This window comes from Lampris incognitus, chromosome 8 (assembly GCF_029633865.1).
Source record: "Lampris incognitus isolate fLamInc1 chromosome 8, fLamInc1.hap2, whole genome shotgun sequence".
Taxonomy (NCBI): domain Eukaryota; kingdom Metazoa; phylum Chordata; class Actinopteri; order Lampriformes; family Lampridae; genus Lampris; species Lampris incognitus.
In genome coordinates this window covers 18,832,588-18,849,948 of record NC_079218.1, presented here as the reverse complement: position 1 = coordinate 18,849,948, position 17,361 = coordinate 18,832,588, and the positions used below count along the sequence as shown (strand labels likewise).

General features: G+C 43.6%; 1 protein-coding gene across 1 annotated transcript; it reads right to left on the bottom strand.

The window, feature by feature from the left end:
• Positions 1-22: 22 nt before the first annotated feature.
• On the bottom strand, positions 23-14,084 carry LOC130116977 (palmitoyltransferase ZDHHC23-A-like). The gene is made up of 9 exons (XM_056285094.1): positions 13,966-14,084; positions 13,229-13,873; positions 11,959-12,126; positions 11,272-11,509; positions 1,173-1,312; positions 992-1,071; positions 461-574; positions 242-343; positions 23-156 (listed from the first exon to the last, which is right to left on the bottom strand). Exons 1-9 carry the CDS (start codon positions 14,082-14,084, stop codon positions 137-139), a joined length of 1,626 nt encoding a protein of 541 aa, XP_056141069.1. The 3' UTR covers positions 23-136.
• Between the last annotated feature and the right edge of the window lie 3,277 nt (positions 14,085-17,361).

Below are 17,361 nucleotides of genomic sequence, written 5' to 3'. Positions count from 1 at the left end.
AAAAAAACGGCATTTTATTAGCATGATTGATGGAAATGAAGTGAGGACACAAACTCGTCCTGTTTGGGTTGAACATCAGGATGGAGATGTTCTGCCGTAGTCTGCTTGGCTGATGTAGGAGGCCGAGGGGACCAGATCAGGCAGCAGGACACTCGACTAGAAGACACAAAATGGTCGTATAAAATATAACGCAAACTCAGATCACCACTAACGTTTACATGAGACACGGCCGAATATTCACCGTTTCTGGGGAGGATGGCGATGTTCTCAGCCAGAACGCCGGTATCCAGGGAGAACTGCTTGAACTTCTGCACAAGCTCAGGGCGGACCTCCACGCCGCGGCCTGAGACCACAGGTTTAGGGCTCTCAGTATGGTGTTATATACACACTGTTATTCACTGAATTTGTGGACTGAAAGAAGCGCCAACTGGCAAGCGTAGGAAATGGGTAAAGATTATACCGTATAGTTTGTTGAGAACGGTGGAAACGCTGCCTTTTTTCTTGATGGTGTGGACCAGAGCGTATTCGGCGTAATTCACATCGACCACACGCATGTCGTTGTCGTTACTCCAACCTGTCAGATGCGGAGAGACCAAATAAAGAAATCAGCTGTGTAGTTGTGAAAGAAGCGGTAGAGAAAAGTTTGCATTGGTGTGTGTGTGTGTGTGCGTTGGGGAGGGGGGGGGGTCTTGTTTGGCTGGTTTTTGTGAGGGTCAATTTGAGTTTTTAACCATCAGAGTGAGGTCATTTTTGAAATGTATGTATATTTTGGCCAGTCTTCGCTTCTTCAACAGGCTATTTTAGGGTTAGGACTTGGGTTTTAGGGTTAGAATTTGGATTAGGGTAAGGTCTGCAAGGTTAGGTGTGTAGTTCCGATGGTTAGAGTTAGGGAATGAACATGGGAGAGTCAATGAAAGTCCTTGCAACTATACAAGTGTGTGTGTGTGTGTGTGTGTGGGGGGGGGGGTAGTCTGCCAATCACTACACTCACGCTCGCTCTTGAAAATGAACCTCCCTGGGACACCTGTCTTCTTAGCCAGATGATGCATTCTCCAGCAAGAGCCGTCGGCACTGGGTAAGAGTGCAGTGAACAGAAACAGTTATGTTTTGTACTTTTCTTTTCACTGTTCTAACCCACACAAACCGCTCTGTGCCTTTCTACTCGCACTCACTTCAGGCTAGCATAGGTCATATCCAGGTCCCCATCAGCAGTTGGTGTTAGCATGGCCGTGCCCATCTTCATGCTGGACCTGTGGTTAACAAACCACTGGGCATTGGTGGCAAAGCCGATCAGGTACCACTTCCCTGCCACCTGCGGAAAGGACGAAATCCCCTTGATACAGTCGCACAATTCCCTCTTTTGCTTGCAATATATTGTGATTGTATGTACGATTTGTATAGAATGGGACAAAGCCAGTTCACCAAACAAATTAACGGTCAACCTTTGTGGTGCTGTGCAAAAAAATTGAGGAGACTTTCAGTAACCAAGCTTTGTGCAGCTAAAACATAAAAGAGACTTCTGCACATATGCCTCAACCAACAAAATACTCAAAAAGTTTGTCCAATGTTTAAAGCCAATTAACTAAAAGTCCATATTGTTATTTTAGATGCCTAAGTAAAAAGACGACTAGTTTGGCGGGTGGGGTGGGGTGGGGGGCATGTTGTCACGCAATCATAAAACAACACCTTTTGATTTTAGACAAATACCAACACCAGAACACACAAGTTGCTCACATTCACATCTACGGGCATTTCAGGGTCTCCGATTCATCTGACATGCATTTATGTGGACTCTGGGAGGGAACCCCAACAAACATAACTTATAAACAACTACGGAACAAGAGGGAGAACAAACCCAGGTCTCCTCTCACTGTCAGGGAACATGACCAACCCTTACACCACGTGATCCACTAGGATCCTCCAATTTCACCAAATCTGACTTTATGTGTTGGTGCATATGAGTGAGCTGTTGACATGTCAGGTCTGCACTCATGTGTTGGTATCGCTAACAGCCAGATCCATCCAACCCTAGCTTTACAAAACTCAAATATTTACATAGCTGCACAATGCAACACATTATCTAATAGATTTTTTAAAAAAAAGAGAAATACAATTGATCTTTGCCAACAAACTTTGTTAATGAGGACATTAATCTTGCTTACCCCCTGTAGGTTGAAGTCGGCCTGCGGAGCGACCTCAGAAGTAACAACACAGGAGCAGAGCGCTACTCCTAACATTCCCAGCAATAATGTCGCCATCGTTACCGAAAGGTAAGATCCGGTGTCAGAGGTTGTGATGGAGGTGAGCCTCAAAGAAGATCTGGGTATCTGTCTCCAATTTCTGCTCGCCACCCCTTTATATAGTGGAGAGAGAGAGGTTGCACAAACCCCTGCCGTAATCTCTTCCATCCCACCTGTCTCACACATCTATGTCATGCACACACACACACACACACACACACACACACACACACACACTCACATGATGCAAACCTTGGAGCTGGGATGGGTTCAAACATGAAAAGGGGTTCCAAAATTCACACCTACCGCAGCAAACCGGTCAACTTGTACCATACTCACAGCACAATGCCGTCTTGTTTATTTTGTTTGATTTTTATTTTTGGTTTTAAGTTTTCATGTGCATAATTTGTAACGCATTAAGGAATTTTTGGCATTCAGGAAATCACGGGCATCAGTCAGAAAAAAAGGAATAACAACAACAGAATGTGATAAATAGATAGTCATAAACAAAGCAGTGGCTGCCCTCCAGTGCTTTCTGTGGGCAGAGACCAGAGAATCGAATTCACATGTCAGCAGTTACAACGGTAAACATAGAGAGACCACAGTAACACACTTGCCCGGGGTGCATTTGTTTGTGCATGCGTGTCTTTGTGTTTGCGGGCTTGTAGGTCCCTGTGCTTATGCTGTCTGACAGATGTCTTGTGCTGAAATGTTGCAACGGTTTGTCTTCATTTCATCCGCTTTAAATGGGTCTTCTGAGGCCGGACCATTCACATACGAGTTGTTGTGCAATGTCATTGAAACTGAAAGCGGAGCAACAACTTTGGTGAGAATTGGCTTCCTAATGATTGATTTCCAGGTGATGAACATGATCGCTTTCCATGGAACCAACCGGCGCACTGAACCTTGCATGGATTAAGAATCCACAAGGCTTCTTCCCCCTCTTTCCTGTTTTACCTAACTACGGTGTCACTGTTAACTACAACTAATTCCGCTAATTGACTGAATTTAAGAGGAAAACTGCACTGGAATCCATTCAACCCCCCCCCCCCGCCCACCCCAAACAACTGAACCCAGCTGCAGTATCTTGAGTCCAATCTGACAAATTATCAAAAGCTATGAGCAGTATGTGGCTTCCAGCAATCTGTATCTTCAAAGAAAGTTGAATCAGTTCATAGGAGGTCACTTAGAAGAGTGATGAAACATATCTGTCAATAAACATAGCATCCAGATGAACTGATTCGACCTTCTTTGATTTTCTTCCCTGCATTATTGAGCATGTATAAGGACAACCAGTATCTTGCTGTTTGTTTACTGTTGCGTAGACCCAAACATCGTAGCAAACCTGTTCCAAAGGTTTAAACTTTTACACCTCACAAAACGAGAAAGCTTCGATTCACCAACCTCTATGGATATTGTGCAAATCAATGGATCTGATGATGAGGTATTTGATACACCCCCTGCCTGAATCCCAAAATTCCACCTAAATTCAATCTAAAAGGGGTGGCTGGGTGGTCAGGGAGGTGAAAATACATACAGTGAAGTTTCCCACAACTGGGTTACCGAGTTAATCTAGTCTATCTGTCATCTGTGGGACTCACCTTTTAGCTACCCTGAAAGGCTCCCATGCTCCTTCTCCCCCAACCTCGATGCTCTTCTGGAACTGTCCAGCTATGGCAGCAGGCTCTTTTCATTCTCCCCCTCTGTTTTTCAAAGCAGAGCAGTTTCTTTTGCCCTGCCACCATTCATCCAGCAGCTTTGATGTATTGCTGCTGCCCTTAAAAGAGTTTGCAAATGGCACAACACAGAACCCAAAAACTCGCATTCATCGTCCTGCAGAATGGGATAAGACACACTGGAGCCAGGACGGTGTTACTACTTGGCATGCACAAGCATCCAGATGCAGATGTAAACTGGAATACAGGCATGGCAAGTTATATGTCTGCTTTCCAAATGTTAGAGCAAAGTAAAGGGTGAAAAGCTCGGACTGGAGTGTATTGAAGGAAACACGGTTATGTAACAGCAAACACTTGGTTGTTATTCGATTCCTGAGGAACATCTAAGCTGTCAACTTGCCAGGAGCTGCATTTCTCCCTGCACAGCTTCAAGGAAGGCTGAAGACGGGAGAGACGAGACAAACGTCTTGCTTTTAGCCGGGCAGAGATCAGTACGGTGAGGCACAGGCTGCTACACGTTACACACACTCCTCCAACCCTACATACCTTGCCGGTTAAAACACGCAAAGCCTTCCGTGATTCTGGTCAATTAAAGAAACACAGGAGATACATCAGTTGCCCTCAAACATCTAGTTGAGGCGCTGCCTGCAAATAACAAACACAGTAGGGGCCCAAGAGGTGTGATGCTCACTTCTGTCATGCAAAAATGTATTCATTATATTAAGCCAACATGTTATGCTTTTAATATGATGCATTTATTTTTGCATGATGGAGCGAGTCACTATCACATCTCTTTGACCTCTTCTAACAAAGACATCAGAAATTTAGAAGAGGTTATTAGGACAAAACATTTACTTGTTTATATTCCTTAAAAACAATTGCATGAATAAAAACAAGGAAAAGGACACAATTCGTTTGCTCATTTGTCCCCTACATTCCATCTATTCTTTCATAGAAATACACCGATCAGCCAAAACATTAAAATGACCTGCCTAATATTGTGTAGGTCCCACTCGTGCCACCAAAATACATGTCGCTCTGAGCCGTCGCGGCGTGGACTCCACAAGACCTCTGAAGGTGTCTTCTGGTATCTGGCACCAAGACGTTAGCAGCGGATCCTTTAAGTCCTGTAAGTTGTGAGGTGGGGCCTCCGTGGATCTGACTTGTTTTTCCAGCACATCCCAAAGATGCTTGATCGGATTGAGATCTGGGGAATTTGGAGGCCAAGGAAGCACCTTGAACTCTTTGTCATGTTCCTCAAACCATTCCTGAACAATGTGTGCAGTATGGCAGGGTGCATTATCCTGCTGAAAGAGGCCACTGCCATCAGGGAATACTGTTGCCATGAAGGGGTGCACCTGGTCTGCAATGATGTTTAGGTAGGTGGTACATGCCAAAGTAACTTCAACATGAATGCCAGGACCCAAGGTTTCCCAGTAGAACATTGCCCAGAGCATCACCCTGCCTCCACCGGCTTGCCTTCTTCCCATAGTGCATCCTGTTGCCATCTCTTCCCCAGGTAAATGAGCAACACGGACGCAGTGGTCAACATGATGTAAAAGAAAACATAATTCATCAGATCAGGTCACCTTCTTCCATTGCTTCATGGTCCAGTTCTGATGCTCATGTGCCCATTGTAGGTGCTTTTGGTGGTGGACAGGGGTCATCATGGGCACTCTGACTGGTTTGCGGTTACGCAGTCCCATATGCAGCAAGCTGTGATGCACTGTGTGTTCTGACACCTGTCTATCATAGCCAGCATTTACTTTTTCAGTGGTTTGAGCTACAATAGCTCTTCTGTGGGATCGGACAAGACGGGCTATCCTTTGCTCCCCACGAGCATCAAGCTTTGGGCATCCATGACCCTGTCGCTGGTTCACTGGTTGTCCTTCCTTGGACCACTTTTGGTAGGTACTGACCACTGCAGGGGTGGGCAATCTTATCCAGAAAGTGCCAGTGTAGGTGCAGGTTTTTGTTCCAACCAAGCAGTTATACACTTGAGCCCACGAATCAACCAGAAGAGTCTTTGCTGAGGAACTTGATTAGGAGACACGTGTGTAACTGCTCGGTTGGAACAAAAACCTACACCCACACCGGCATTTTTTGGATAAGATTACCCACCCCTGGACCACTGCATACCAGGAACATCCCACAAGATCTGCTGTTTTGGAGATGCTCTGACCCAGTCGTCTAGCCGTCACAATTTGACTCTTGTCAAAGTCGCTCAGATCCTTATGCTTGTCCATTTTTCCTGCTTCCAGCCCATCAACTTCAAGAACTGACTGGTCACTTGCTGCCTAATATATCCCACCTCTTGACGGGTACCATTACAACGACATAATCAATGTTATTCACTTACCTGTCAGTGGTTTTAATGTTTTGGCTGATGGGTATATATACTACAAATATATATATATAAAAACAAAACAAAAACAAAAACAAACAGAATCTATACAGTGCACATTGACTCGGACTCTGGGTGCTAGTAACTAGTTTATTTGCTTTTAACTCAAGAGATGGATGTCTAGCCATCTCACAGCTTAGCTTCAGCAAATTGGCCCTGCATTACTGGAAAAACGAATTCTACCATTTCTCCTGTTAGAAATGCTTGACAAAAACCTACTTCGGCCTTATTTAAATACTGCACCACCACAGAGAACGTATAGCTGAGTATAATTGGACGAGTACTTTTATTTGGTTCCATCTGCAAAGTCAAGTCAAACACTCAATGCTGAGACATTCGTTCCATAAAAAAGAAAGAAAGGGGGCTTCAAAGCCCTCCTGCTGGTAGATAGTACACCAGCAGACTACTGCAGTGTAGTCAGCGTGACAGCAAGAGATACTATTTGAACAATACATACAAGAGCAATAATTTTTAAGTTAATCGTATTTAAAGAAATATGGTTTTTGTCCCCCCACCTCCCCTTTTTCTCCTCAATTGTACTTGGCCATTTACCCCACTCTTCCGAGCCGTCCGGGTCGCTGCTCCACCCCCTCTGCTGATCCGGCGAGGGCTGCAGACTACCACATGCCTCCTCCCATACATGTGGAGTCACCAGCCACTTCTTTTCACCTGACAGTGAGGAGTTTCGCCAGGGGGGACGTAGCGTGTGGGAGGATACGCTATTCCCCCCGGTTCCGCCTTCCGCCCCTAGACAGGCGCCCCGACCGACCAGAGGAGGCGCTAATGCAGCGACCAGGACTCATGCCCACATCCAGCTTCCCACCTGCAGACATGGTGTAGGGACGCCCGACCAAGCCGGTGGTAACACGGGTATTCGAACCGGCGATCCCTCCCCGTGTTGCTATGCAATGGAATAGACTACCCGGACACCCGCAGAAAAACACACACACACACACACACACACACACACACACACACACACACACACACACACACACACACACACAGTATGAAGACATTAAAATAAACCAAACCAGTGGAAAAACAACACAGAGGACTTTTTCACCAGTAAGCAACAATGACAGAAAGGGCTTTAGTGGCTGTGTCATTCTTACTGGGAGTTTTATAGCCCAGCTACAGCTGAGGACACAAACAGCGCGGCACTGCAATTCAGGCAGACAATGGAAGAAGTGCTTATAAAGACAAAGATTGGGACAGCACAGGTTATGAGTCTGGATCTCGAAGGATGCGTGATGGGTACATTGCAAGGAAAAGTCAATAGTCCACATAAGTGACTAGGGTTGCATGGTACCAAGTTTATTGCACATGGTCATATCTGATGCAGGAACAGTACAGCGGTGCTTTAGGTTAGTGTCAGCGGCCAGTGCTCTGGTAATCTGATGACATCAGAGACACAGAATCTAATCTGTGTGACGTGTCAGCTGCGAATACGACACATTTACACAAATTATTGGGAACATCGGCTTAGGGTGTCATCACTGAAGTATGCTGTGGATAACTGGACTTGGAAGATTAAGACTTGCTCTGTCAGAAGCTACCACAAGAGGACAGGCTTGCAAAAGTATTTGATGGCCCCATGTGGAAAAGCCTGCGGTGTAAGGCACTGGAGACACACCAGGCCGGACTGATCGACACTGACATATAAAAGCTGGCTGGGTTTCACAAGAGAGCATTTAATGGGGGCGAAACACAAAAACCTTGTCAGTTTTTCATCTTGTCCACATCTCCTACAGTTCTATGGTGAAGAACTTGTCATTCAGTTCGGTCTGCAGCTGATTCTGCAATGCAGACTTATTTGCAGTTGCAGCAGAGGTGTAAAAAAACAGGTCCAGAAAGTTAAAATCCAAACCGTTTATTTGCTCCACCCATGTAGTACACCAGTAGATTCTAGTCAACACCACTCTTCAACATGGTAGGGGGAAACTAGTAAATGAAATCAACTGGTTTAGTAACATGGGTGGAGCAAATACACGGTTTGGATTTTTCCTTTCTGGACCTGGATTTTACACCCCCTGAGTTGAAGTAGAAAGATGTCAGTAGCTATGAATGCCATAATGTTTTTCTGCGGATACAGAAGCACTGAGAGGGTCTATGGCATCAGCGTGTCGATACCACAATAGCCATGGAGAACACTGTTCATATGAATATCCTCCCTTAGATTATTACACCCCTTTCAGATGCATACTCTCAGTCTGTGTTGACCACCCGATTTTTTTCCCAATCTCATATTATGGAAAGACAAATAACCAAGAATTGATGAGACCGAGTCTCAATTGGTAATTTTGGAAGCTCGAATAAACCCTGTGAATGACTGAACTGTAATTACATGGTGAACAATACGAATTGCATGGTGGATGAAGATGGAGCCTGTACCGAGAGATGTTAAAAGTCATGATCCTTGTAGAATGAGACCCACTCATTGCGGGTTGTTCAAACAAAACTACAAGTGACAATAAATTAATACAGAGATAGATGGATAATTAAATAGATAAATAAAACGGAGAAACTAAAACTGCAGGGAGTTAAATCACGTCTATGGCCATGCTTAATATACAATATTGCCCACTATATGGTCATGGCATAAACCTAAGCTCTACTAGGATGTGTGAGGTTAGAAAACTAAAACTAAAACTAAAACTAAAGTAGCAAATTTGAAAGACCTTTCTTTGATTCCTGAAAACCTGACTTAAGGAAAATAAGAACCTATCATCACGTAGCAGTTCATTCAGAGTAAATCTATGTGCCACAGATTTATCTGGCGGCCTTAAGATGACATAAAGCCCACTAAAAACTTGCCGGACTTCACAAAAAGGTTGGGTAAAGATACCTTTGGAAATTAGCATAGGTAATAATCCAACTGCCCAAATTAGTAAATAAATATTTTCAACCCATGTTAATCTAGCAGTGGCACATAAAAGGTCACAGCAGCCACCGTACATAGACTGAAGCAGCATGGCAGTGCTTATAAGAGTATGTGATCTATTTTTGAGAATTAAGAAAATGTCATACACTGAAAATCTGTTTGACATGCTATCATGCATTAGCCAACCTTTTTAAAAATCAAAGAGACAGTAACCAAACAACCCTCAAGTTACAGCTGCCCTTTTTTTTGTTCATGTAAATGAACCATTTGATTTACACCATCTACGATTTGCATCATGACCACTGATGACAGGAGGTGCAGGGGACCAGACAACAGAGTTGTGATATTGGATTTATCATGTTAAAGGAACTTAACAGAAGATAATTAGAAGTTTTTTTTTCTTTTTCAAAACACACACTACGAATAATTAAACTAATGTAACAGATTCTTGCACATGGGCATAGAACAGCTAACCTACCTAACGTTAATCAAATAAACACTGCATATAGGAACAGCATATAATGGATAAAAACGATTTTACTGTACTTGTCTCATACATATCTCCCCAATTTGTTGGTCTTATTCGATTAGTAGAAAAGAACAGGTGGTGTCCCATACAACTACACTGTGGACTGTGGACATGTGTCCTATACATTTACGTGCAGTATTTAATTGGTGTCCTATTTGTGTGAATAGATGTGTGTGCAAAACCAAATTCAATACAAGTCTCATTTATCAGTGTACACATCTTTATGCAGCATATATAGCCCTATATATACTGTAGCACCTTGAGTTGCACAAGTGTCATTCAATAATATTTAAGTGACAAACCACACAGACATTTATGTACCTGTTATGCTGGAAGACATCAGGTCAGTGATTTTCACAGTTGCACTGTATTTTCTGTAAGGGTCCACTAATCGAAACCGATTCAGTACAATCACACGTTCTGAGATATCCATTGATTTGATTTGTGTTCAAATCAGTGGGATTTCTCTTTAAGTAGCTATAATACAATCGGATATTAGTTGTTGTTGCCGTTATCTAATAATGTAATACCTAATTCTCATTTTGCCTGCCTCCCCTCCACGGGGGTATGAGCCAGCCGGGTCGGCTACAAGACACCCAGAGAGAGCTGGAGATTCACGATCCTGGACACTTTAGCACGATGGATGTTTGCCAGCAGTAGGTCTTCAACCCAAGTCCTCTGGTGCAAGACATCCTCCTTTCTCATGAAATGTCCTCCCGCTGCCCAAAGTCATTACAAGTAACGTTGATAGCATCATATCCTACTAGCGGATACGGCTGATTTGACAGCTGCCTTGTACATGGCGGTCCAAGTGTAAACTAACCCATTTCACAGTTGCACATGTCATTTGGGGAGCGACTTTCAAGAATCAGGAACATTCTATTTGTCATTTCATGTCATGTAATGAAACGAAATATCGTTTCCCCCAACCCACATCAGTGCAACACAAATACAGAAACACAAAACTACAAGAACACAGCCTATATCAAACTAAAAAAAAAAGGGGGGGGGGGCAAAAAATAAATGAAACAAAACACCGTCCAGGATGACTGTCGGAACTGCCGGTCTGCATGGGCTAGCAGTTAGCTTAGCCTGCCCCGCTTCCGCTTCCTGTCAGACTGCCCTCGGTGTTTCCTCTTCGGGCGCAGCGCCGGGACGCAGCAGACCAAAGCTCTCCCAGCAGATCCAGCGCCAGCTTTCTCAGACGTCAAACGAAGACACAAACTTAGACGCAGACGTGGACAAAGACACTCACTCGCTTGGACGGTACTGGGTGAGGCTGCCGCAAACGTAAGTTCGCGCCGCCATCTTTCCACACCGGTACTGTGTGAGGCCGCCGCAAACGTGAATTCGCGCCGCCATCTTCCCACACCGGAAGTGGAAAAAAACTTTAAAATATTACGTTAAAATATGCTTACAACTTCTCCTTTGTAGAGGTTTAAAAGAGGTGGGAGACGGTGCCAGTCAAAACGGAGTGGGGCAGATGGGGTGATGAGCCTTAGCTAGACCAAGTCAGCTGGGCCATAGGTAGGATTTACCGAGGCGTCCCCCATGGTTAGAAACTCCAGCCAGTTCTGGTAGAAGCCCTGTGAATACTGTCCGGTGTCGATGATGAGTCCAAACAGACGACTCTGGCCGGTCTTGTTCCGCAGAGCAACTTGCGCCTCCCGCTCCGTCACGTTGTGGCTGATGTTGATCACTTGCAACACCAGCAGGTGCAGCAATCCACCAGTGACAATACTGCTATACCAGGCACATGTGAAGCAAAGTGCTGTGCTGGAAATATAGTAGATTATTAGAATATTTGATGGCTATTTCACAATTTCAAAGTATTTTTCCCTTCCTTAAGATACATTGTTGTTTTACAAAAAACTGGCTGTTTGTAAAGTGATTTTGGTCTTCCTAAATATTACAGCCACCATGAGCTATGACATTTTGAAATGTGTTGCAGTGTGGATGCATATTTATTCCCCTTGTTAATTTCTGTGGAATTCATGATATGGGATTCGACAGTTACATATCATGAAAAACGTACAGGCGTGCATGCAATCCTTTGGTATACAGTATGCAAAATATCCTAGTATCCCCCAAATGGTGGAAGTTTCTTTCTTTTGCGAGTTAAATTTAAGTGCGTTAAAAGTGGGATAAAACCACTGCACATTAAGCCATGCAAGTAAACCCTACAACACAAGCATGGGAGTAAGATAACCATGTAGATAATGTACCTATACTGATTGTAGACCCCAGGACAGTAGAAGAGGGCGGTCATCACGTACTGTCGAGGACACAAGCTGTGAAGCACCAGACTGATCCCATACAAAGAGGTCAACAAGAAGACGGAGAGGGTCAGGAGGAAACTGCGATGGTTGGCCTGCCCAACACAGCTGTTTATCCTACAGTAACTCATCAGATACATATATGCAACAAATACACACAGACGAAATAGACAAGATATTGTATGTAAATCTGAGTAAGAACCCAAATCATGCACTATAAGCAATGGAATATTGTTTGATATTGGCTCCACACTGTCGGTCAATTATGTCATTTTTAATTCAAAGTTGACATTGTTTGGGATGTCTTTGCTGTTGCAACCTGAGTGGACCCGAGCCGCTCGATTTGATATATTTTGCGTATCTGTAGCTCGAAAACAGACATAATTGACCGAATGACACTTAATGACAACAGTCATAAACATTCATAAAGACTCCTTCATGTTCATGACACGTGTCCCACTTGTTCAGAAATGTTAAAAATACCTTTACTTCCTGGTTTGCCGCTACCTTTGAGAGATTACGCTAAGTTAGAATACATTCTATAGGAAAATGCAAATGACAACGCTACATACAGCTGTTGTAGCAAATGCCACCAAAGACGATGATTCACAAGTTGTCTGCCAGAGGCGTCACTAGTGAACAATTCTCTGCACAATTTCGGTAATGTTTCAGAGACACACAGAAGACTGATCAGTGTTATGGTTGCTAATAGAGTTATTCCCATAACACACTTATAGAGATAAGATTGAAAATTGGGATTGGTCCCCTTAAAATATGATGTTATGGCTAAGCATTTCACATGGACAGCCAAGGAACTACAGCTGGTTTCCAGTGTAGTTCTCTTATCTCAGGATGCCAAAAAACACTACCGTTGGAGATTTCTGACACTGTAGAATTTAAACCCAGATTAAATTTAGGCTAAAAGGATATTTCATCTGGTATGACATTTGCACACATACAGTGCAATAAAACTTATAAACTGGCTTTTTAAAGTGTCTAAATGAATAATGGTAAAATTAAGGCACCCATTTTCTCATGTCATGACTACATGCAATGCAAGTGCATGTTGTTATGACATGCAATTAAAATGCCATTATATACAGTCTTCCGATTGCACAGACTTTTTTTTGTTTCCTGCTACAGCAAAAGCATAGTGGAATGACTGTTAATGGCACATTATCTGTGTAGCAGAAAGATAAAAGCATTTCATCTGACCCACCAGACACAGTGGTGGTCCAGACGCAGGACACAGGATCCACATATTCGGCAATGTCCTGCCCGTGGGGGACGTATCACTTTGCACACAGGACACCTGCTTCCCCTCTCATTCAGGGCCTCTGTCCGGGTCTCCACTGTTCTCACTGGGCCAGACCCCACTGAGTGGCTATCTCCATTTGGGTTAGAAGATCTTTCTTTCGCTCCCTGGTTCTGACTGGTAGTTACTGGGCTGTAAGCACCCGTCAGAGATGTCCTGACAAAACCTGGCGCCCTTTTGGTGTGAATAAGAGAGACAACAGTGAGAATCATCCCAGTGGTCACGGTGGATACCTGCAGCTGACTTACATCCCCGCGAGGTAAGATCTCAGTGATGAAGAGGTAATACATGTAGGCCAGGGAGTAGAGGGCAAGGGTGAGGAAGAAGAGGGTGCGTCTCTTTCTCTGATGCGTGGTGTAGTAGTACCAAAGCACCAGGCCCGGCAGAGCTGTGAGAATGACGATGCCCAGGAGGAAGTGCAGAGCGGCCACTCGCAGTAAGATGGGCAGTAGTACCAGAGCAGGAAGCATAGAGATCTCCAGCTTGTCAATCACAGCCTCTAGCATAAGTGATTGAGATCCATTTTTATGTGGCTTGCCTTTCAGCCACCTAGCAAAGACATAAGTTCGGTAAGTGGACTGGAGGCACAAAGGAAGTTAAGAATGAATAGATGAATATGTAATAGTAATAATAGTTCATACCTGTTGCAAGCTTCATCCAGATCCTCACAGTCACAGCTGCAACCATATTGGTAGAGATCGCACTCGCAGCAGCAGATTGGGTCCTCCGGCTCTGGAGGTTTTAACTTGTCCCGTTTCATAATGTCTTGCAAAAGAGATTAACATAAAGTTTTGTTTGTATAAACACGCTGACTACAGTGTACAAAATCCCACTGTATTCTGTGCTGACCGCCCACAGACTTTGGTTGTACGACTTTATATGAAGGACTATTTAATAAAGTTAGATAAGCATTAATGTAAAGAACTGAAGAAGAAAAAAACCATACAAATTTGGCACAGTAACTAAAAATGGGTCAGTGCTGAATATTACCACATGCACTAAAATCTTTGATAGCCACTTTTACTCACTACCATGCATCTCTGGTATTAAAAGTAGTAAAATGAGTGAAAATGAACAGAAAATAGAAAAGAATTCCATCCATCCATAATCAAAGCTGCTTATCCCAATTGGGGTTGTGGGATGCTGCAGCCTATCCCAGCAGACATTGGGCGGCAGGCAGGGAGACACTCTGGACAGCCTGCCAGTCCATCACAGGACCGACACATTCCCACCTAGGGACAATTTAGTATGGCTGATTCACCTGACCTACATGTCTTTGGACTGTGGGAGGAAACTGGAGCACCTGGAGGGAACTCATGCAGACACGGGGAGAACATGCAAACTCCACACAGAGGACGACCCGGGACGACCCCCAAGGTTGGACAATCCTGGGGTTCGAACCCAGGACCTTTTTGCTGTGAGGCGACGACCGCGCTAACCACTGCGCCACCGTGGTACCCTAGAATGGAATTACAATGTGAAAATAGTGACAATAATGCAATCGAAAAGTAGAAGGCTGCTGCTGAGTAAAAAGGATTTATTGAGTCATACGTATTTCCTCACGCACTTACTGAGATGAGTGTTAGCATTCCTCTGCCCTAACTAGCCATTAAGCCTTCCTATACCTTGTCATCTCTCCATCACACACACATGAGTTCTGTGACCATTATAGACACCACGGTTATGGCTCTCATACAGGAAGCATCTATATGTGGACGTTCACAACAATGATAACGATAATGACAGCGACAACAATGATAACAGCTGTTATAACAAGACCTGCAACGTCAAGGACGCCATCAACAGCAAAGATGGTGATAACAACAATATGCATGTTTGTAAAGCCGTTCCTCTGAGAACAAAGTGCTGCAAACGAGAGTCATAAAGTCGAGGAGTAACGGTTAACGGTCGGTTAAATGAAAACGAAGGAATGATATGTAGGCAAGGACATGAAATCAACGCAAACTCACTGACAATAAGAAAAAGCGAAGAATGAAAAATGTTTCAAAGTAAACGGCTCTACTCTAGTTCAGCCCTGCAGCACTTTCAAATGTCCACAATAAAGCAGATTAAAAGGAAACGATGAAATATTCCGTCCGTTCTAGATCCATCAAAAAATATTACCATAATTGGAGACCTCTCAGTCTTGTTAGCCCCCCTAGAGATTCCAATTTCATTTGTTGAAACAAGGCCGCCATGTCCACAGGGACTAACTATCTGGGCCAAGAAAACCTCGATAATTGCCAGCATTTGTGTTAACCTTGTCTGTGTAAAACTACATTTAAGTGATTGTGTAATCACGTAAGTGATTGTCATGGTAGTACAATCTTATCTTACAAATTAAATGGTTCAAAATCCTGAATAGCTGTATATTGTATATTCACTCCCTTTATCGCTGAGGATGCTATTAAATGAATTCAAATGGGCACAATTTGAACTTTAGAACAGATTCTGCAGCCAAATAAAGACGACGAGACTAACCCAATGCTTTATGCAGGTCTTTTTACAGACAAATCCATCCTTAACATGTGAAAGTTTTAACAGCTGATATGTTAACTCACCTTTACTCTCCCGTGTAAACTCAAAAAAAAACAAAAAAAAACAGACTATAGATCAGGTAAATAGAGGATCCAGAAATGTGTTTACGTCCCAGTCAAAAGTTATCTGATCTCGGGAAAAATGACTGAAGAAAAGATCTCCTCGTTGAAAGAGCTCCTTTTTGAGTTTTCAAGGCAAAATGTCATGTTTCTTCTGCTGCAGTGGCATACCGGACACAGCATATCAGCACACCGAGATGGTGCTCATTTCATGGAAGTGTCCCAACTGCAGACAGATTCTTCTTGAAGGGCACATAACTCGGATTCTTCACGGCATGTTGGTTTTGCACTGCCTTGACATTGTGTTGCACCTTGCATGCTCGCTTTCCAAAGTGCGCTATCCTCCTGGCTTTTCATGAAATAGTTCAGAAATCACTCTCTTGCATACTTATAGCCTACTTTTGTGTTATTGCTTGCATCAGTTACCATATTAGGTTTTGCAGCCGGCAGGCTTGGCAAAATATAGGGGCTTTTCAATCAGTCGGCGAGGTCATGGAGTCAGACAGCTTTTCATATCCCCCACAGCGGAGGGACTATACTGAGGTGTTCAGAAGATCAACAGCAGCCCTGATAATCCACGTTTAGATGAATGGGAGTTCGTATGAGAAACATGACAGGCACTCATGCAATGAAAGCGTGAGATGATCCACAGGGCAGCTCCACCCTTTGGGATCATATTTCTCCCCACAAGCAACCTGACCTCTCTGCTCACACATAGAAGAGTGTGGGGGTGAGAGAGAGAGAGAGTGTATGTGTGTGTGTGTGTGTGTGTGTGTGTGTGTGTGTGTGTGTGTGTGTGTGTGTGTGTGTGTGTCAAGAAGCAGGGCTTTCGGGATCTAGCTTTGCCTTTGTGACACCGGCTCATATGAGCACCACATTGCTTAGTTAATGAACACTATATAAAAAACAAGATTGCTCTACAGGGCGCTGGATGGACATAAAACCACTTAGAGTGTTTTGAGTGGTAATGAGAGACAACATTTGATGGTATGCAAACTTGCAGGACCAATGCAATACCACCTGCTGAAGGCAGCTGAACCGAGTCCAGTAGTCCCACCCGATTTGGATGAATCATGAATCCTCATAAACCGTTCTTCCCCCTAGGCCACATAAGAGCATTTCAGCTGTGATGCACCAACATCGGAAATCTAAGAAGTAAAGGCAGACTGCAAGATGTTCACTGTAACAAGTGTTCAAGTGGCTTTTATTTATTTTTATCTTATTTTAACATTTTACTGTTATACTTAGTATGTGAATCTTGAAATGAAGAAATCCACTTTCTCCAAATTAGTTTTTTTTATTAGTGAATTTGTGGTTTTTTTGTTTTTGCTGTCTGCACAGAAGATTCCTATCATTTTCTTAATCCCTTTACTCAGTAATTCTTACATATGTACATACTCAAAGGTTCCTATATATTCCTTCCTAGATATTTTTAGGTCA

Coding starts and splice junctions, on each gene's coding strand:
- LOC130116977 (XM_056285094.1), bottom strand. CDS start 14,084: ATGAAACGGGACAAGTTAAAACCTCCAGAGCCGGAGGACCCAATCTGC. Junction 344..460: donor CGTTCTCAACAAACTATACG/GTATAATCTTTA, acceptor CTGTGGTCTCAG/GCCGCGGCGTGGAGGTCCGC. Junction 157..241: donor CGCCATCCTCCCCAGAAACG/GTGAATATTCGG, acceptor TGTGTCTTCTAG/TCGAGTGTCCTGCTGCCTGA.